Raw genomic sequence first — 18421 nt, 5'->3', positions numbered from 1 at the left:
CTAGTGATACATTTTGTACCATATAAAATAAAAAACATGCAAGCAGTTCTGAGAAACGTTAAAACATGCTAGCAATTTGATAATATATGTTAGAAAGAGACTAGAAACATACTCATACATGCTAGCATTTTGCTAATTCATGTTAAAAACATGCTAACAATGTGCTAATTCATGCTAGTATCATTCTAGCAATGTGGTAAATCATGCAACATGCTAGCATTACGCTAATTCATGCTAGGCACAGGCTAGCAGAAACGTGCTAGTGATACATTTTGTACCATATAAAATAAAAAACATGCAAGCAGTTCTGAGAAACGTTAAAACATGCTAGCAATTTGAAAATATATGCTAGAAAGAGATTAGTAACATGCTCATACATGCTAGCATTTTGCTAATTCATGTTATAAAAATGCTAACAACGTGCTAATTCATGCTAGTATCATTCTAGCAATGTGGTAAATCATGCAACATGCTAGCTTTGTGCTAATTCACGCTAGGCACAAGCTAGCAGCATGCTAAATCATGATAGAAATGTGTTCGCAATACATTTTGTGCTATATAAAATAAAAAAAAACATGCAAGCAGTCCTGAGAAACGTTAAAACATGCTAGCAATTTGATAATATATGCTAGAAAGAGACTAGCAACATACTCATACATGCTAGCATTTTGCTAATTCATGTTATAAACATGCTAACAATGTGCTAATTCATGCTAGTATCATTCTAGCAATGTGGTAAATCATGCAACATGCTAGCTTTGTGCTAATTCACGCTAGGCACAAGCCAGCAGCATGCTAAATCATGATAGAAATGTGTTCGCAATATATTTTGTGCTATATAAAATAAAAAAAACATGCAAGCAGTCCTGAGAAACGTTAAAACATGCTAGCAATTTGATAATCTATGCTAGAAAGAGACTAGCAAAATGCTCATACATGCTAGCATTTTGCTTATTCATGTCATAAACATGCTAGCAATCTGCTAAATCATGATTCTTGATTGGCCAGAAAGCACATGGGCTTTAAACTTCAAGTTTCAAAGCTACATAAAACTACTTCAAACTAAATGTTAATTTATGGAGCCCCACACATGACATGCAAGAATAAAAAATTAAATCGTGCGCACGATTTACTATTTCGTTCCCTCGATTTATAAACTGTGTGCACAATTTTTTTATCTCTTTCCACACCATTGATGGAATTTTCCAACTTTGTTTTCACTGTTATATGATAGGGGGCGCTGTTATGCATTTTCAAGTCAAGAAATCTTCATTTAAATAGCACTTTTCACAATACATATTGCTTCAAAGCAGCTTCATAGTGACAATAGGAAAATTATTATTGGGCTCAAGTTTGTTTTTTGATTGAATCACCTCTATTGTAAAAATTGTTAATTATTACTTTAAGGGCCGCTTAAATGACACCTTTCCTACTGAAAACCGAATACCTTTAAAGTATTCTTGCCGCTCATTTACGTGTTAGGTTTGTGTGTTTGAGTTCTGAAGGAGTACAGAATCTTTGGATCAAAACACAGACAAAGAAGCAGAAACAAGCAATAGAAGCATTGCTGACGCACATCAATTATTAACACGACCATCATTACCCACATTCAAATGTTAGTAAAAAGAGAATGCATGAAGCTAGAATAAAATATCTTTGTTTGTTTAAAAGCAGAGTCTCTGTTCTTTCCTTTGATATATCACATGTTCAGATATTTATACAACAAAATATTCTGGGGGCCATGAAATTTTATGAAAATGATCAAAAATGCTGTCACTGACTGACAATTCTTTTAAAAATCGCTGGCAGGGAAAGAGTTAATTGAGCTTCTCCAGCTGTTTTATTATTACCCAGTCATTCGACAGTGATAAACCTTCACCGACGGGTCATAGGTCATTTGATTAGAGCGTCTGTTGATTTGCATTAGAGGCGCTGTAAATGAATTTGCATTCCACATCAAATATAAAACACTTTCATTCAGAGCGACCTAGAAAATATGTGTGTTGGTATGTTGGTTTTGTTACGTGACTGAGGCGTGTTTGAGTCTTTGTGTAACTGAGACAGTTGAGGGTGTGTGTGTGTGTGTGTGATAAGATTGCGATGCATGTCCTCGATTCAATCAGTTTTATCTAAATGCATGTATGACAACAATGATCTCCAACATGAAAGAGAGTTCAGACCTCGACCAAAGATCCTGTCATGTCAAACACAGAGTTAACTCTTTCACGACTGCTTCTGAGATGAAGTTTAACCCTTTAATATATCAAAAACAACAAATATGAATGTTTCTTCAACATTTGGTCATCATGGTGGTTTGAACGTAACAAATTATCTCTGTTTGAATCTGTTCAATCAATTAAAACAATCAAAAACTATTTTGCATTTAAACACCTCTCCCCTTCGACTCTTGAGTCAGATGCAGGATTGCTTCGGAACGATCAGAATGCGGCTTGAACACCTTTCTAACCAGATTATGTGTCAGTTTCTATGCATTATGAGCTACACAGAAAACAATAGCACAAAACATGAATCCTAGCAACACATTGAAATCAAAAATTAAAGTCACCTTGAAATCAAAATTGATTGTATTTTTCAAATTGGAACAGGCTAATGCTTTAGTGTTTAATGTAAATGATTTATCGTTGCACATCATTATTGTTTTAAATTCATGTTCCTCATAATCTTGAATCAGAATATCTTCTCCATCTCTTCTCTGATGACGAGGGCGGGGCAACCTGTCACTCACATGAGATCAACCAATAGCAAACCACAACTGTCCAATCAATTCCCCACAGACAAAACCAAGCCCCGCCCTACATTTGCTCTTGTTTGCAAAGCAGTTTCACTCGGATATAGACTTTCATGTGGACTTTAACACTGACCTGCAACAAAAAAGCATTGTAAATACATAAATTAACTTTATTCATTGTTAATTGAATAAAATCAGGCTTTTAACTGCTTCAAAAACTCTCCTAATGTGTATTGAATTGAGACTAATGAAAGTTCACTGATGTTGACAGGCATGTTTGTTTGCTGCCATCTTATGGAGCTCAAAGATGAGATGCTTGTTCATATTTTAGATTCCTGAACTCAACAATGAAAGCACTTGAAGAATCCAGGAAGAACTTCAGTTTCTCAGTTCTATAAATGCAAAGAATGGACTTGCATTCTTGTGTGGACACGGATATCCTGGGCTTCCTTAAAAGAATGAACTCTGAACGACACGAGGAAACAGAACGTGTCTTTTGTGAGAATTGAGATGTCAGGCACATGTTAGTTAGTGCAGCACCAGCCAATACACACAACAAATGAAACAGAACATCACAGATATCATGACTATTCACTCACATCAATGTCATTATTTGATATCTTTTTATTTGCATACACATATTTAAGATTCTTTTAAATGTGCCAATTAAAATGTACTGCATGCCTTCTGACACGTGATGACATGTGATATCACCCTGAAACACGTGATTCAGGAACATCTAGAGATGAAAAGCACTTTCAAAACAAATGAATAAATAAATAACGGGCATGATGACACTATCAAATGGGATTTTTTTGTTTGTTTTCCCATCATTGCTGGACATGCATTGCTCTGGGAAAAATCACGTGGCTTTGGAATGCCAGTAAATGTGACTCTTGAAATGTCACGTGCAGATCTCAGTGTCCATGTTAGGATTCGTTAATGCACATTTCAGTTAACCAATATTAAGTTTGAAATATTAAATTATTAACACTGCGTTAGTGTCTATTCGGACTGTGTTTGTTTAGGTCCTCCAGTCCAGACGGTGTCAGTATCGAGCTGTAAATGCTGGTGCACCGGAAGTGAGGTTTCCCTGCTCTCATTGTGTTGTGCTGATCAGCGTTGTGTGTTTTGACATTTAACATTTTCATTTATAAACGTGATTTTGTCAGGGATTGATATTATTTTCTTCAGACTTTATGCTCTGTGCGCATATTTACAGTCGGGGAGGAGAAAAGTGTCTTCCTTCATCAAGTGTAGTGTTTATTCACACTGAGAGTTAACGATAGAAATTAGAGTATTATAGAGTTGATCATTACTGTAGAAATGAGTTTAGCGAACAGCAGAGAGCAGCGAAGCACTGCGGGAAACCGCATGTCGAAACTACTGGACGCTGAAGAGGAAGATGAGTTTTACAAGACCACATATGGAGGATTCAATGACGTCAGTATTATACTATATACATATATATATATTGTGCATATATTATATTATTATATAATATATATATATATATATATATATATATATATATATATATATATATATATATATATATATATTTATATATTATATATTATATATATATTAATATATATTATATATATTAATATATATTATATATATTAATATATATTATATATATTAATATATATTATATATATTAATATATATTATATATATATATTATATATATATAAAATATATATAAAATATATATATATTATATTATATATATAAAATATATATAATGTGTGTATGTGTATATTTATATATAATGTGTGTGTGTGTGTGTATATATGTACACTGCCCTCCAAAAGTTTGGAAACACCCTAGAAAAGTGGGGTTTTGGACAATATTGGCATGAATCCTTTTTAATTTGTGATAATTTTGCACTGATAAGGGACAACACAAACTACGAAAACATATTTTGTTACATAAACAGTTTATACATTGAAAAAACTTAAATTTTCGATTCATCAAAATATCCAGCATTAGCAGCTATCTGACCTAAACTGGGTTCTGATTGGTTCATTGTATTCTAAACTTAATTGTCAATCAGTAGTTGAAGCTATTAAGGTGTGCTGACCAAAAGATCTTTTACAAACCTGGGCCAAGTTTAAACCAGTAACCAGCATCACAGCTGGCAAAGGGGCATGTCTGACTTTGACATGTATATACTGCCATTATTATGTAATCAAAATGAAAATTATTATTGCTGGTCTTCAATGATAATGTCGAGTTACTTTAATGTATTTGCACCAAAAAAATTATAAGGATTTATGCTGATATCGTCCAAAACCACACTTTGCCAGGGGTGTTTCCAAACTTTTGGAGGGAAGTGTATATATATGTATGTATGTGTATATGTGTATGGAATGAAAATCAGCTTGTGTGACTGAATATCTGCTTCTATAGTTTTATTCTATTATCTGCAGTTCTTTCAATATAAATACACAGTAACACATGATGTGTGCGTGTGTGTGTGTTTTGAGCAGGAGTCAGGTGATGACGAGTACAGAGGCGATCACTCAGACACTGAGGATGAGGTGGACAGTGATTTTGACATCGATGAAGGAGACGAGCCTGACAGCGACCAGGAAGATGACGCTCCACGCAGGAAGAGCCGCGTCGTCACTAAAGCCTACAAGGTCAGACATCATCACACACACTCATATCACAGGATTCACCGGCGCCAACACGTCTGCTCACGTGTGTGTGTGTGTTTCAGGAGCCTCTGAAGGTCTCGAAGCCCAAAGTCAAGCGAGTGACAGAAGAATTAAAGCCTGAACGACCCAAAATTGAGAGACGCATCATTCAAGAGCTGCAGGAGTTTGGAGAAAGTGAGACACACACACCCATATCACTGTGATAATATTATATTTTATTGTAATTTTTTTAAATTTCTAATAATTTTGGCCTGTCACAATTATTGACTAATCTTCTGGTGATTATTTAATCTCATCGCAAATATTTGAGATAACTGCAATAATTGTACATTTTAAATCTCAATTAACCTTTGTTATCCAAATAAGGGAAGTTATATTGCTATTATATTATATAATTATTATACTATATGTTAAGTAACTAGTTACATATAGTATTAATTTTAAAAACACAAGTAAATTATATGTGCCTATTTTTATTAAAAATTGTATTTTATTATACTATATTATGTTTATAAAATAATTGCTGAATAAAATTAATCACAAATATTTTTTGACAATTACGTGTTTTTAAAAAAAAATATATATAAATATTATAATATATGATATTTATTATTTTTTTATTTCAGTTTTAATTTTAGTTATTTTAGTACATCAAGTTAAACTAAATGAAAATGAGAAATGTTGCCTTAGCTGAAATAAAGATTTTTAATTATTTAATGTTTATTTATGAAAATGTTTATAAAAGTTTAACATCTAGTGTTCGAGGTTTGATCACTCTTGTTCTAGTAATGATTGATTTAACCAGCATTTATAATATCAAAACAAAACACAATAATCAGGGCTCTTTTGTTAATGGAAAACATGGAAGAATAAATTATAAATCAGTTAAAATGTATTGCTCAAAAAGGTGTGGAAACTGATAACTGAGTTAAATAAGGTTTAATTTGTTAACGTGAACTAACAATGAACAGTCGTTCTACAGCATTTATTAATTTTAGTCAGTGGTGATTCCAACATTTACTAATACATTTTTAAAATCAAGGTTGTATTTGTTAACTCTGTGAACTAACATAATTTTACTAAATAACATAAAGATTAATGAATGCTTTAAAAATATATTGTTCATCAGAATTAACCAGGAACGCTGTTCTTGTCGCTGTGTTTCAGTGCGTAAGTCGGTGCGTAAGTCGACGAGCGAACACACGCGCAAGACGAACGAGCGTCTCCAGGAGCGGCAGCAGGAAGCGCCGCGGAAGAGGAAAGGCGCGTCGAGTGATCGAGTGCTGACGCAGGACGAGCTGCTCGCCGAGGCCAAACTCACCGCTGAGCTCAACCTGAGATCGCTGGGTACAGAACGGCCCACACCTCACGAGAATATCTCACGAGTCAGATCATAGTCTAAGTGTGTGTGTGTGTGTGTGTGTTCCTCAGAGAACTATGAGCGCTTAGAGGCGGATAAGAAGAAGCAGGTCCATAAGAAGAGAAGGTTTGAAGGGCCGACGATCCGCTATCACTCGGTGCTGATGCCGCTGATGCCCGACGCTCACATGAAGGAGGAGAACGTGGATGTGGAAGGGTAAATATATTCTGTACATCATAGTGAACTGTAATTAATCATTATAATTATGAGTGACACAAAAAAAACCTGTTTATGCTTTACTGATATTACTGGAAAACAGTAGAGCCTGTTGCTGGAAAACTGCTGTCACTTCACTGACAGATGAGAGTTAGATGTGTGTAAACTAATGTACTGTTTCAGGGATTTCCAAATAGTTTAACACGGATGGATGGATGGGAGAATGGATGGGAGAATGGATGGATGGATGGATGGATGGATGGATGGATGGGAGGATGGAAGGGTAGAAGTATGGATGGATTGATGGAATGATGAATAGATGGATGAGTGATTGATAGAAGGATGGATGATGGATAGATGATTGAAAGAAGGATAGATGGATAGAAGAATGGATGGAATGATGAATGGATGGATGGATGGATGGATAGAATAATAGATGAATGGATAGATAGATGGATGGATAAATAGAAGGATGATGGAAGGATGGATGGATAGAAGGATGGATGATGGATGGATGATTGAAAGAAGGATAGATGGATAGAAGAATGGATGGAATGATGAATAGATGGATGGATGAGTGATTGATAGAAAGATAGATGGATGGATTGAAGGACTGATAAAAGGATGGATGGATGGATAGAATAATAGATAGATAGAAGGATGGATAGATAGGATGGATAGATGGATGGAATGATGAATAGATGGATGGATGGATGGATGAGTGATTGATAGAAAGATAGATGAATGGATGGATTGAAGGATTGATAGAAGGATAGATAGATAAAAGAAGGATGGATGTATTGAAGGATGTTAGAATGATGGATAGAAGGATGGATTGATGGATAGAATAATAGATGGATGGATGGATAGAAGGATGGATGGATGATTGAAAAAAGGAAAGAAAAATGGATGGAATGATGATTAGATGGATAGATAGATGGATGAGTGATTGATAGAAAGAGATTGATGGATAGAAGGATTGATAGAAAGATGGATAGATGGATGATTGAAAAAAGGAAAGAAAAATGGATGGAATGATGATTAGATGGATAGATAGATGGATGAGTGATTGATAGAAAGAGATTGATGGATAGAAGGATTGATAGAAAGATGGATAGAAGCAAGATGGATGGAAGGATGGATGCATGGATGATCGAAAGAAGGATGGATAGAAGAATGGATGGAATGAATAGATGGATGGATAGATCGATGAGTGATTGATAGAAGGATGGATGGATGGATAGATGATTGAAAGAAGGATAGATGGATAGAAGAATGGATGGAATGATGAATGGATGGATGGATGGATGGATAGAATAATAGATGAATGGATAGATAGATGGATGGATAAATAGAAGGATGATGGAAGGATGGATGGATAGAAGGATGGATGATGGATGGATGATTGAAAGAAGGATAGATGGATAGAAGAATGGATGGAATGATGAATAGATGGATGGATGAGTGATTGATAGAAAGATAGATGGATGGATTGAAGGACTGATAAAAGGATGGCTGGATGGATAGAATAATAGATAGATAGAAGGATGGATAGATAGGATGGATAGATGGATGGAATGATGAATAGATGGATGGATGGATGAGTGATTGATAGAAAGATAGATGAATGGATTGAAGGACTGATAAAAGGATGGATGGATGGATAGAATAATAGATAGATAGAAGGATGGATAGATAGGATGGATAGATGGATGGAATGATGAATAGATGGATGGATGGATGGATGAGTGATTGATAGAAAGATAGATGAATGGATGGATTGAAGGATTGATAGAAGGATAGATAGATAAAAGAAGGATGGATGTATTGAAGGATGTTAGAATGATGGATAGAAGGATTGATAGAAGGATGGATTGATGGATAGAATAATAGATGGATGGATGGATAGAAGGATGGATGGATGATTGAAAAAAGGAAAGAAAAATGGATGGAATGATGATTAGATGGATAGATAGATGGATGAGTGATTGATAGAAAGAGATTGATGGATAGAAGGATTGATAGAAAGATGGATAGATGGATGATTGAAAAAAGGAAAGAAAAATGGATGGAATGATGATTAGATGGATAGATAGATGGATGAGTGATTGATAGAAAGAGATTGATGGATAGAAGGATTGATAGAAAGATGGATAGAAGCAAGATGGATGGAAGGATGGATGCATGGATGATCGAAAGAAGGATGGATAGAAGAATGGATGGAATGAATAGATGGATGGATAGATCGATGAGTGATTGATAGAAAGAGATGGATGGATGGATAAATAGAAGGATGATGGACGGATGATTGATGGATGGATAGAAGGATGGATGGAATGATGAGTGATTGATAGAAAAATAGATGGATGGATGGATGGAAAGGATTGATAGAAAGATGGATGATTGATAGAAGGATGGATGGATGGATAGAAGAATAGATGGATGAGTAATTTTATGTGCTTTTGTTATTTTTATTAGTTTTTTTAAATATTTCTAAATAGTTTAAATTATTTTTTTCAGTTTCAGTTTTCAGTCAGCAATTTTAACGTCAACTTAATCTTATTTCAGTCAGTTGCCAATGCAACATTTCATCTAATATTTATATTCTATTTCAGCTTTATATGCATGTGTGTGTGTGTATATATATAAAATATAGTTTTAGTTGCACAAAATTAAAACTAACAATATCAACACTGCTTCTAATAATTAAGACACCTGATAGTTTGACTCTCCATCTCCTGTTATAGGCTGGATCAGGACACGCCTCAAGCCACACCCACTTCCTCTTCCTCTGCGCAGGGGGCGGGTTCTCTGTGCTCACGCACTTACATCACCTTCAGCGACGATGATGCGTTTAACTCCGCCTTCCCGCAGACGGCTCGCTCCAGCCCGCCGCAGCCCGTTCAGGAGGTGTGTCCCGTTACCCATAAACCCGCGCTGTATCGCGACCCCGTCACGGACATCCCGTACGCCAACGCCCGAGCCTTCCGCATCATTCGCGAGGCTTACCAGAAATACATCGCGGCGCACGGTTTTCCCAACGCTTCCGGAAGCTTCAGCGGAAACAGTGACGTGAGTGATTCACCGGCAGCAGCTGCGAACAAGAGCGCGCGGCCGAAAGCCGTCGTCAAACAGGCCGTAGCCGCCACCTAGACGAGATGACTGTGATACATGTGTTCAAACGCACATCGCTCAGGCTTGACTGTGTTTGAGGAGGATTTTGAGACTCTTAAGTGTCTGTAATCTCATGACTCGGCTGAATTAAGCTTCGTTATCAGAGTGATTCTGAACGACTCTCTGAATCACTGGTGATCCGCTGATGAAGACAGGATTCATCTGTCGTTTTCTGATCTGGAGACTGTAACACACACGATCATCAGCACCGGCTCTCACGTTTCTTATCTTCTGAGTTCTTCTTTTGTATTTTTCTAGGTGTTTGTTAAAAAAATTGCAATAAAAGCCTAGCAATAAAGTGTTTAGCTCTATTTTCCAGTTTATTTTGCAATCCAAATGTGCACTGCAAAAAATGATTCTTTTCGTTTTCCAGTGCAAATATTTACACATTCTAAAATCATGATACTTGAATAAATTACTTGAGAAGCAAAATTACTTCAGATATTAAGTCTTGTTTAAAATGTATCAAAATGAAGTGATTTTATCTGCTAATGATGTCAGAAAAATGTAATTAAAAAAGAAAAGTTTATTTTTCTCACTCCGTTGGCAGATATTTGTTCTTGTTTTAAACACAAATATTTTTTTCATTCCTTCTCAAAGTAAATGTATCTTGATGTCAGAATTTTAATATATTTGTAATTTAAAAAAAAACTAAAATACTTAGGAAACCATTTTTGCTGTGAATGAAAGTAGTAAAAATGCAGAAATCTGTTAATGAAAATTGACTTAAAATAAATTCAGCCTCTCAGTTTCCTGGAAAATGTAAGCCCTGTTTTATATTTTCTTGTACAAATACAGAAGTGAAATGGGTTGCAAACACAGTTTATACAAGTGCTCTGGTCTTGCTCCAACTTTAAATCAGAAAACAAACCCGCAAATTGTGCGTTTTTAATATTTGTCATTCTTTGAAAATGAAAATAACAGGTCTTGTAGACCTCGATGGACTAGATCTAAACCAGGGTAAGATCTTCTCCTGGAAGCAGGACTTAAACGACAGACATGAGGAGAAACGGACCAGATCTTCATATAAAGAAATTTTCAAAAGAGGCTCCTGAAGGAATATTTGAAATAAAATAAAACAATATTTTATTATTAAACTTCAATACTGTTACTTTTGAAGAACACAATGAAACATGAAAAGAGAAACAGAAGTGGGTTATTTTCAGAACTGTACAAAAGTCCGGAGTTGCTCAAGATCTCTGGTTTTAGTTGGAAAGACTGATGGAGGGAAATCATGTTAAATTGCAGAAACAAAATCTTAATTGTATTAAAAAGCCATATTGTTTTTAATTTCTCAAAGAGACCTGTCTTTCTTCTGTGGAACACAAAAGATGTTTTGACTAAATTTCAGTCCAATCTTTTGCATTCCACAGAAGAAAGTCAGTCATTTTTGAGTGAACTCTCCCTTCAAATTGTCCTCCTGAATCTGGGATGAAGCACGTGTTCGAGTGAGAATCGCTGGATCAGACGAGCGTCTCGCTGCAGCGTCTCTGTGGACTTCGACTCTTCCCTGTCTCAGTCTCTCTGTGAATCTCCATCTCTCAGTCTCTGTTCAGAGTTTGCCCTCCTCGATCATGCGGTTCAGGCCGCTGCAGATCTTGCTCAGGTTGGTGCTCAGCGTTCCCTGTGGCTCGTACAGGTGCGTGAGGAGCTCCGGATCTGCGTAATGGTTAAACACGTGCCTGATGCGATCCAGAGATTTGGGCGTCAGGTGCTTCTCCACCAGCTTCAGCAGTAAATCACGACAGCCCTCCAGCAGTTCTATCATGACGTTCTTATCAAACGTGAACTCCACCTGATGGAGAGAGACGCGGACACTCATGTAATTACTATTGTTTTCAATTGATTAAAAAAAATCAATATTCTGTAATTAATCATGATTAATTGCACCTTACATTTAAATTTTTTATTGTTAAAATTTTTACTCCATGTGGCACTGGCACGCTGTCTGAAGCGGCTTTCTGAGTATGTGTTTTGGGTGAGTGAATATAAGCCCTGTTTCACCTGGTATTAAGATGTTCGATCGGATCCGAAGTGGACGATGGAGACATTCCCATTTACACCTGGAGTTGTAAAGGGTTAGTTCACTCAAAAATGAAAATTCTGTCATTAATTATACTCACCCTCATGCCGTTCCATACCCGTAAGACCTTTGTTCATCTTCAGAATACAAATGAAGATATTTTTGATGAAATCCCAAAGGTATAGGACTCGTCCATAGACAGCAATATAATCAACACTTTCAAGGTCCAGAAAGGTACTAAAGACATCGTTAAAACAGTCATGTGACTGCAGCGGATCAACCTTAATGTTATGAAGAGACGAGAATACTTTTTGTGTGCAAAAACAACAAAAATAACGACTTTATTCAACAATCTCTTCTCTTCTGTGTCATTCTCAAATGTTTTTCTCCGTCAGAACGCTGACTCATTATTGGCCAGCTCCTGCATCAGCATCACACTCACACGCATGCTGATCACATGACCAGCTTTGGCCAATCCTGAGCCGGCATTCGGACATAAACACTGAAGCCTTCACTGTGCTTACTGCGTAAGGATAATGACACAGTCGAGAAGAGATCATTATTTTTGTTTTGTTTTTGCACACAAAAGTATTCTTGTCACTTCATAACATTAAGGTTGATCCACTGCAGTCACGTGACTGTTTTAACGATGTCTTTAGTACCTTTCTGGACCTTGAAAGTGTTGATTATATTGCTGTCTATGGAGGAGTCATAAACCTCTGGGATTTCATCAAAAATATCTTCATTTGTATTCTGAAGATGAACAAAGTTCTTACGTGGTGTGGAACGACATGAGGGTGAGTAATTAATGACAGAATTTTCATTTTTGGGTGAACTAACCCTTTTGTTCACTTTTAACCACTTCTGTCCTCATTTCTTCAAGATCTCTGGGCGGGTAATTGTATTACAAAGCCAACAAAGTTTAAATCCCGTTTGGCTAGCATGCTTACCATAATGTTTACGCGTTTGGTCAGTAGACGGAGAGTAGGTTGTCTTTTGTGCTTTTCGAACACATGAGTGTTCACACTACAAATGCATTCTGGTCGACTACCTCTGGAAGTGGTTGAAAGTGGACAAACTCAAAACGTTTTACACACCATTTACACCTGTATTTAGCGTCATCCACTTGTGATCTGATCGACCAAAACGCATCTTAATACCAGCTTAAACGGCCATATTGCCGCTTCCCAGATGCGCGCCAGTACAGATTTGAGTTATTTTTTTGTATTTTATGTTGCTTTTATGGTTTAATAGCACTTGAATGAATGATAGACTACTGATATAACACTCTGAGCCAAAGTATGACGGATGCTACGTTAAATGTTAAAAATGTTACAATGAAAAAAAATTGCAAAATTAACATATTAATTTTGACAGTCCTAGTTTTTACAATTACATTTTGTGCATTTAGCAGACACTTTTATCCAAAGTTAAGACCGTTCACACCAAGAACGATAACGATATTAGCATCCATATTAATGCATGATATTGTTCTGTTTATTATAAGCTTGTGCTGCAGTTTTGTCTCCTGCTGCTTTAAATGCTCAAAGTCTGGTGGATTCTGATTGGCTGTCAGCATTCATCGGCTGGGAAAACTTGCCGATGAACTTGTCCTGAAAGTGATTCCTCTGTGTTGTTATCATCATTGTTGTGGTGTGAAGTCTCTGTCTTCACATTTAGAACTAATTTTAAAACAAATCTTTGTTCTTATAGTTAACGTCCTTGGTAAAAACGGACCATTAGAAAAAAATGAACATTTTTCACATTCTTGTAAATTTTTCCACAATTTCTCCAAATGATAAAAACTGACAGCCAGTCAGAATCGATCCTGCTTTAACGAGTTGCTAGAGTGTTCTGGTTGGTTGCTAGGGTGTTTTATGCAGTCACTTCCTGTCTGGTGTAAAAAAACAGCACAGACGCTGCAGGGCTAAGCACACGCTGAACTTTAAGAGGTTTCAGTAGTAGCACCAGTGATGATTGACTTAAGAGCACAAATTAATCATAATTCCCCAATAAGCATGCAAACATGAATAATAATCTAATGTTGCACCTCCTGGAAGCTGATGGCCGTCATGGCTCCGTGATGCAGCTTCTTCCTGAAGTCCTGTGCCGTACTCAGCTCATCCGCACTGAACTTGTCGTGTCGGAACAGAACTCCAACCTTCACAGCGATCTTGATCATGTTCTTCACCACCTTCTGGGCCTCATTGCGGTTCCCCGTGTGCTCTTTGGAGACACGGTACAGCTCGTCCAGAACCTCGCTGCTGTTGTCGTCGATGAACATCTGAGCCATGGACTTGCTGGCCATGTGACTGAGGATCTTCTTCTGGGCCTTCATGGCCATGTCCTTGGAGCTGAACGCCTCCATCCCACGTCCTGCGCTCAATGTCACTCCAGAGAACAGATGGACGCAGACATACAGTGTGTGTTTACCTGCGTCGTGCAGTCGGAGGAGAGTGTGGCGAGTCTGTTTGAGGAAGTGGCGTCTTCCGCTGTGTAACTGTGAGAGGAAACGTGTGATCGGAGGAGATATGTCACTTCTGCTTTCTATCTCTCTCACACACTTAAATGCTGAGTTTCAGACTCTTAAGAGACGTTTCATATCGTTCAGACCATTGAAAGTTTGACAGTAAGAACACAAACTAACCTGAAGGCATCACATCTAAACTTCACATCAACCTCCAGCATGAACATACATGAGGCAGTGAAAAATCACACCAGATCTATCTGCTATCTCTGTTTCTTCACAGCAGCAATGAGATTGAAACAGAAAGCTTCACCCAGTTGTGCCTCTAGAGCAGGGGTTTACAAACCAGGGTCCAGGGCCCTCAGGGGCCGCAAGGGTGCTGGAGATGCTTTAGAGAAAAACTGTGAAAAAAAAGAAGAAGAAGAAGGAAAAAAGATTTAACTAAATAAAAAAATTGATTAAAATAAAAAAAGATTAAAATAAAAATGTATTTACATAAATTGTATTAAAATTAATAAATTGATCAACACAAATAAATATAGTTTTATTTAAATATAAAATAAATAAAACATTTGATTAAAAAAAATAAATAAATAATATTTATTTAATTAAAATAAACTGATACAAAATAATTTATTGATTTAAATAAATAATACATCTAACAGTACAGTGCCGAAAAGATGGAATGGTATAATGTAATAGAAACTACTGTAAATAAATAAATCAGGATTTAAATAAATTTGATTCAAATAAATTGATTTAAATAAACAGTAAATTGATAAATTAGATTTAAAATTGACAAACAAAATTTTATGTAAATAAAACAAAATTTGATTAAATAAAACATGATTATAATTACTTTAAATTTAAAAGTTGATTAAATAAATGAATTAAATAAATAATAAATTTTGATTAAAATGAATAAATTGATTAAAACAAATAAAATGTAATGTAAATAAATAACTAAACAATCAAAAATATTTCATTAAAATACATAAATAAAACTTGTTTTAAAAAATAATAAAACTTAAATTAAAAAAAATGATAAAATGAAATTTATGTAAATAAACAAAAACATTTGATTAAAATAAATAAAACCTGATTATAATGAATAACTTATTTAAAACTTGATTAAATAAAAATGTAAAATAAAAATAATAAAATTAAATAATGTGATTAAAATGATTAATTTGATTAAAATAAAAATAAAAAATGTAAATAAATAATAGATTAATATATTTGACTAAAATTGTATTCAAATGAATAACACATCTAACATTACAATAAAAGAATGCAATGATGTAACGAAATAGAAACGAAGTAATTTCAAAATTATATTACACATATATATATATATATATATATATATATATATATATATATATATATATATATATATATTATTTTTTCACATTAATTTGGTCTTTATACATGAAAATATATAGTTGCCAAAGGAGGATGATCATATTTTTGGATCCATGGATCTGAAAGATTGAAAAATCTTGATCTAGATCTCTATTATTGATAGAGCACATTTAAAAACAACAGGATTTTAACCAAAATGCTTTAAAATACACATTCAATCAAAACATAATATACCCTTTTATAAATACCAAAAGTATAAAATATCTATAATTAAAACATATTCAAAAGTTAAAGAATAAAAATGTGTTAAAAAAGAAAAAAAAAAAAGAAAATCTCAACAATGTCTCAAACTGTTCTCAGATCAATCGACAGAGTTTCTGGTCTGATCAGTCATTCTTCTTAAATCAGATTTAACAATTGAAAGGAATGATCTGGGATGTTGTTTCCATCACAGTGGATTTGTTCAGTGTAAATCACTGTTTATAGTGTAAATGTCTTGATTGCATGAATCTTTTTGTTATCTGATTGCTGTTTCATTGATGTGAAACAAATATCCTGATCCAAATATCCTTTAAATATCCTGCTGTCTGTAGTTGTGAGAATGAAACCATGAAAGAATCAGCAGTGAACCAGACGTCACGATCAGTCAATATATTACACACATATTGCATCATGTTTATTGCACTAGTCAGTGTCAGCCTCACACACTTCATCACACACAAGATGATTCATGACTGCTGTTTGTATGAGTAATCTGTGTTCGTCAGGATTGTGTGTCATTCAGATTGGATTTTTTTTTAAAGTGTTCAGTACTGTGAGGTAGAAACAGGAATTATAGTATGCAGAACAATAATTTGTATTTAAATTGAAAGAAAATGAATTACAGTGCAACTGCTGCAAGACTCATAACAGACACTGACATGTTCTTATACATACAGCTGTTATTTTATTCAGACACTGAATCTTCAGCAGATTTGATTTGAATCTGCTTTGAACCAGTTGAAACCCATGACTTAAAGAATAAAAAAAGAGTCATGAACAAAAGAGAGTTGGTATAAGTAACAGAACAGAACAGAACAGAGATAATAGAATAGAATTCAATTGAGACAAGAATTCATATAGTTAATGTAACATAGATAAACCTCACAGAAAGTTCAATCTATCTAGTTAATTGTCCATAAATTATGAATTCAGATTTAAAAATTAGATTTAAATTTAGACTTTAAATTTAAAAGTGGCAATGCACAATTCCTTTTAAATAAAAAAGAAATAAAATTCAATCGATGATTTCAGTGTGAATGTTACTATAATCTATAGACATTTGAATATGTTTAGAGGGCTGAATTACTCTAAAATTAAATATCCATTAAATAAATCTTAAACATGGAGATGTCTGTAGTAGAGCTTTTGCCTGTTTAAATATCCATTCTGAAGAAATAGGTTTCCTTGTTTGACTTTGGATGATTCTGTAAAGTTACACAAATGCATCCATGTGTGCTGATCACTATGGGTTTGTGTCTGTTGATTCTGTTGAATATGATGTCTGTAGTAGCTCTTTATTCACCTGATCCAGAGAAGCCAGGTGTAGCATGGAGATGATTTTGGATTGCCTTTAAATGCCTTATTAAAGCTGCACTTGGATCTTACCATCTAGTCTCTGTGCCTTCCGTGACAGCGTGTACATGTTTAAATGTTTGTGCTCCCCACCCCCAAGCTCGCGACTCCCATTAAACATTGCATAAACAATAGAATAAGTTCAAACAGCTAATGTAACTTTCAAAATGGATCTTTACAAAGTGTTTGTGATACAGCAAGTCAGATCATGTAAGTATGGCATGTATTTGGTGGATGTTTACATTTGATTCTGAATGAGTCTGCTAGTGCTGCGTGGCTAATGGGGCTAAAGCTAAAGCTGTTGGAGAGATTTATAAAGAATGAAGATGCGTTTATGAATTATACAGACTGCATGCGTTTAAAAGTGAAAATAACAACATGGCTCTGGAATACAGTAAGAAACAATGGTAACTCTAACCACATTTAACAGTACATTAGCAACATGCTAACGAAACATTTAGAAAGACAATTTACAAATATCACTAAATATATAATGTATCATGAACAGTTATTATCGAGCCATCTGCCATTTTTGCTATTGTCCTTGCTTGCTTCACAATACCTGCATAACTTCTGATGATTCGGCTGTGCAGCTTCACAACGTCAATACTGGCTTGTCTAATGCTTAGAACATGGGCAGGCATATGCAAAAGTTGGGGGCGTACATATTAATGATCCCAACTGTTGCATCACAGTCGGTGTTATGTTGAGATTTGTATGTTTTTCAGTGGTCTTTTGCACGAACGAGATTTACATAAGAAGGAGGAAACAATGATGTTGTAGA

General features: G+C 35.1%; 2 protein-coding genes across 2 annotated transcripts; one reads left to right on the top strand and one right to left on the bottom strand.

Moving 5' to 3' along the window:
• Nucleotides 1–3838: 3838 nt before the first annotated feature.
• On the top strand, nucleotides 3839–10403 carry vps72a (vacuolar protein sorting 72 homolog a). The gene is made up of 6 exons (XM_067412176.1): nucleotides 3839–4192; nucleotides 5248–5400; nucleotides 5481–5592; nucleotides 6586–6765; nucleotides 6850–6994; nucleotides 9742–10403. Exons 1-6 carry the CDS (start codon nucleotides 4076–4078, stop codon nucleotides 10145–10147), a joined length of 1113 nt encoding a protein of 370 aa, XP_067268277.1. The 5' UTR covers nucleotides 3839–4075; the 3' UTR covers nucleotides 10148–10403.
• A 628-nt stretch (nucleotides 10404–11031) lies between these two features.
• On the bottom strand, nucleotides 11032–14696 carry tnfaip8l2a (tumor necrosis factor, alpha-induced protein 8-like 2a). Its single transcript, XM_067412177.1, has 2 exons — nucleotides 14242–14696; nucleotides 11032–11963 (listed from the first exon to the last, which is right to left on the bottom strand). The coding sequence occupies exons 1-2, from the start codon at nucleotides 14557–14559 to the stop codon at nucleotides 11721–11723; spliced, it is 561 nt and encodes a 186-aa protein (XP_067268278.1). The 5' UTR covers nucleotides 14560–14696; the 3' UTR covers nucleotides 11032–11720.
• Nucleotides 14697–18421: the final 3725 nt, after the last annotated feature.

Source organism: Chanodichthys erythropterus, chromosome 15 (genome assembly GCF_024489055.1).
Source record: "Chanodichthys erythropterus isolate Z2021 chromosome 15, ASM2448905v1, whole genome shotgun sequence".
Classification (NCBI taxonomy): domain Eukaryota; kingdom Metazoa; phylum Chordata; class Actinopteri; order Cypriniformes; family Xenocyprididae; genus Chanodichthys; species Chanodichthys erythropterus.
This window is presented reverse-complemented; position numbering and strand designations above follow the sequence as displayed.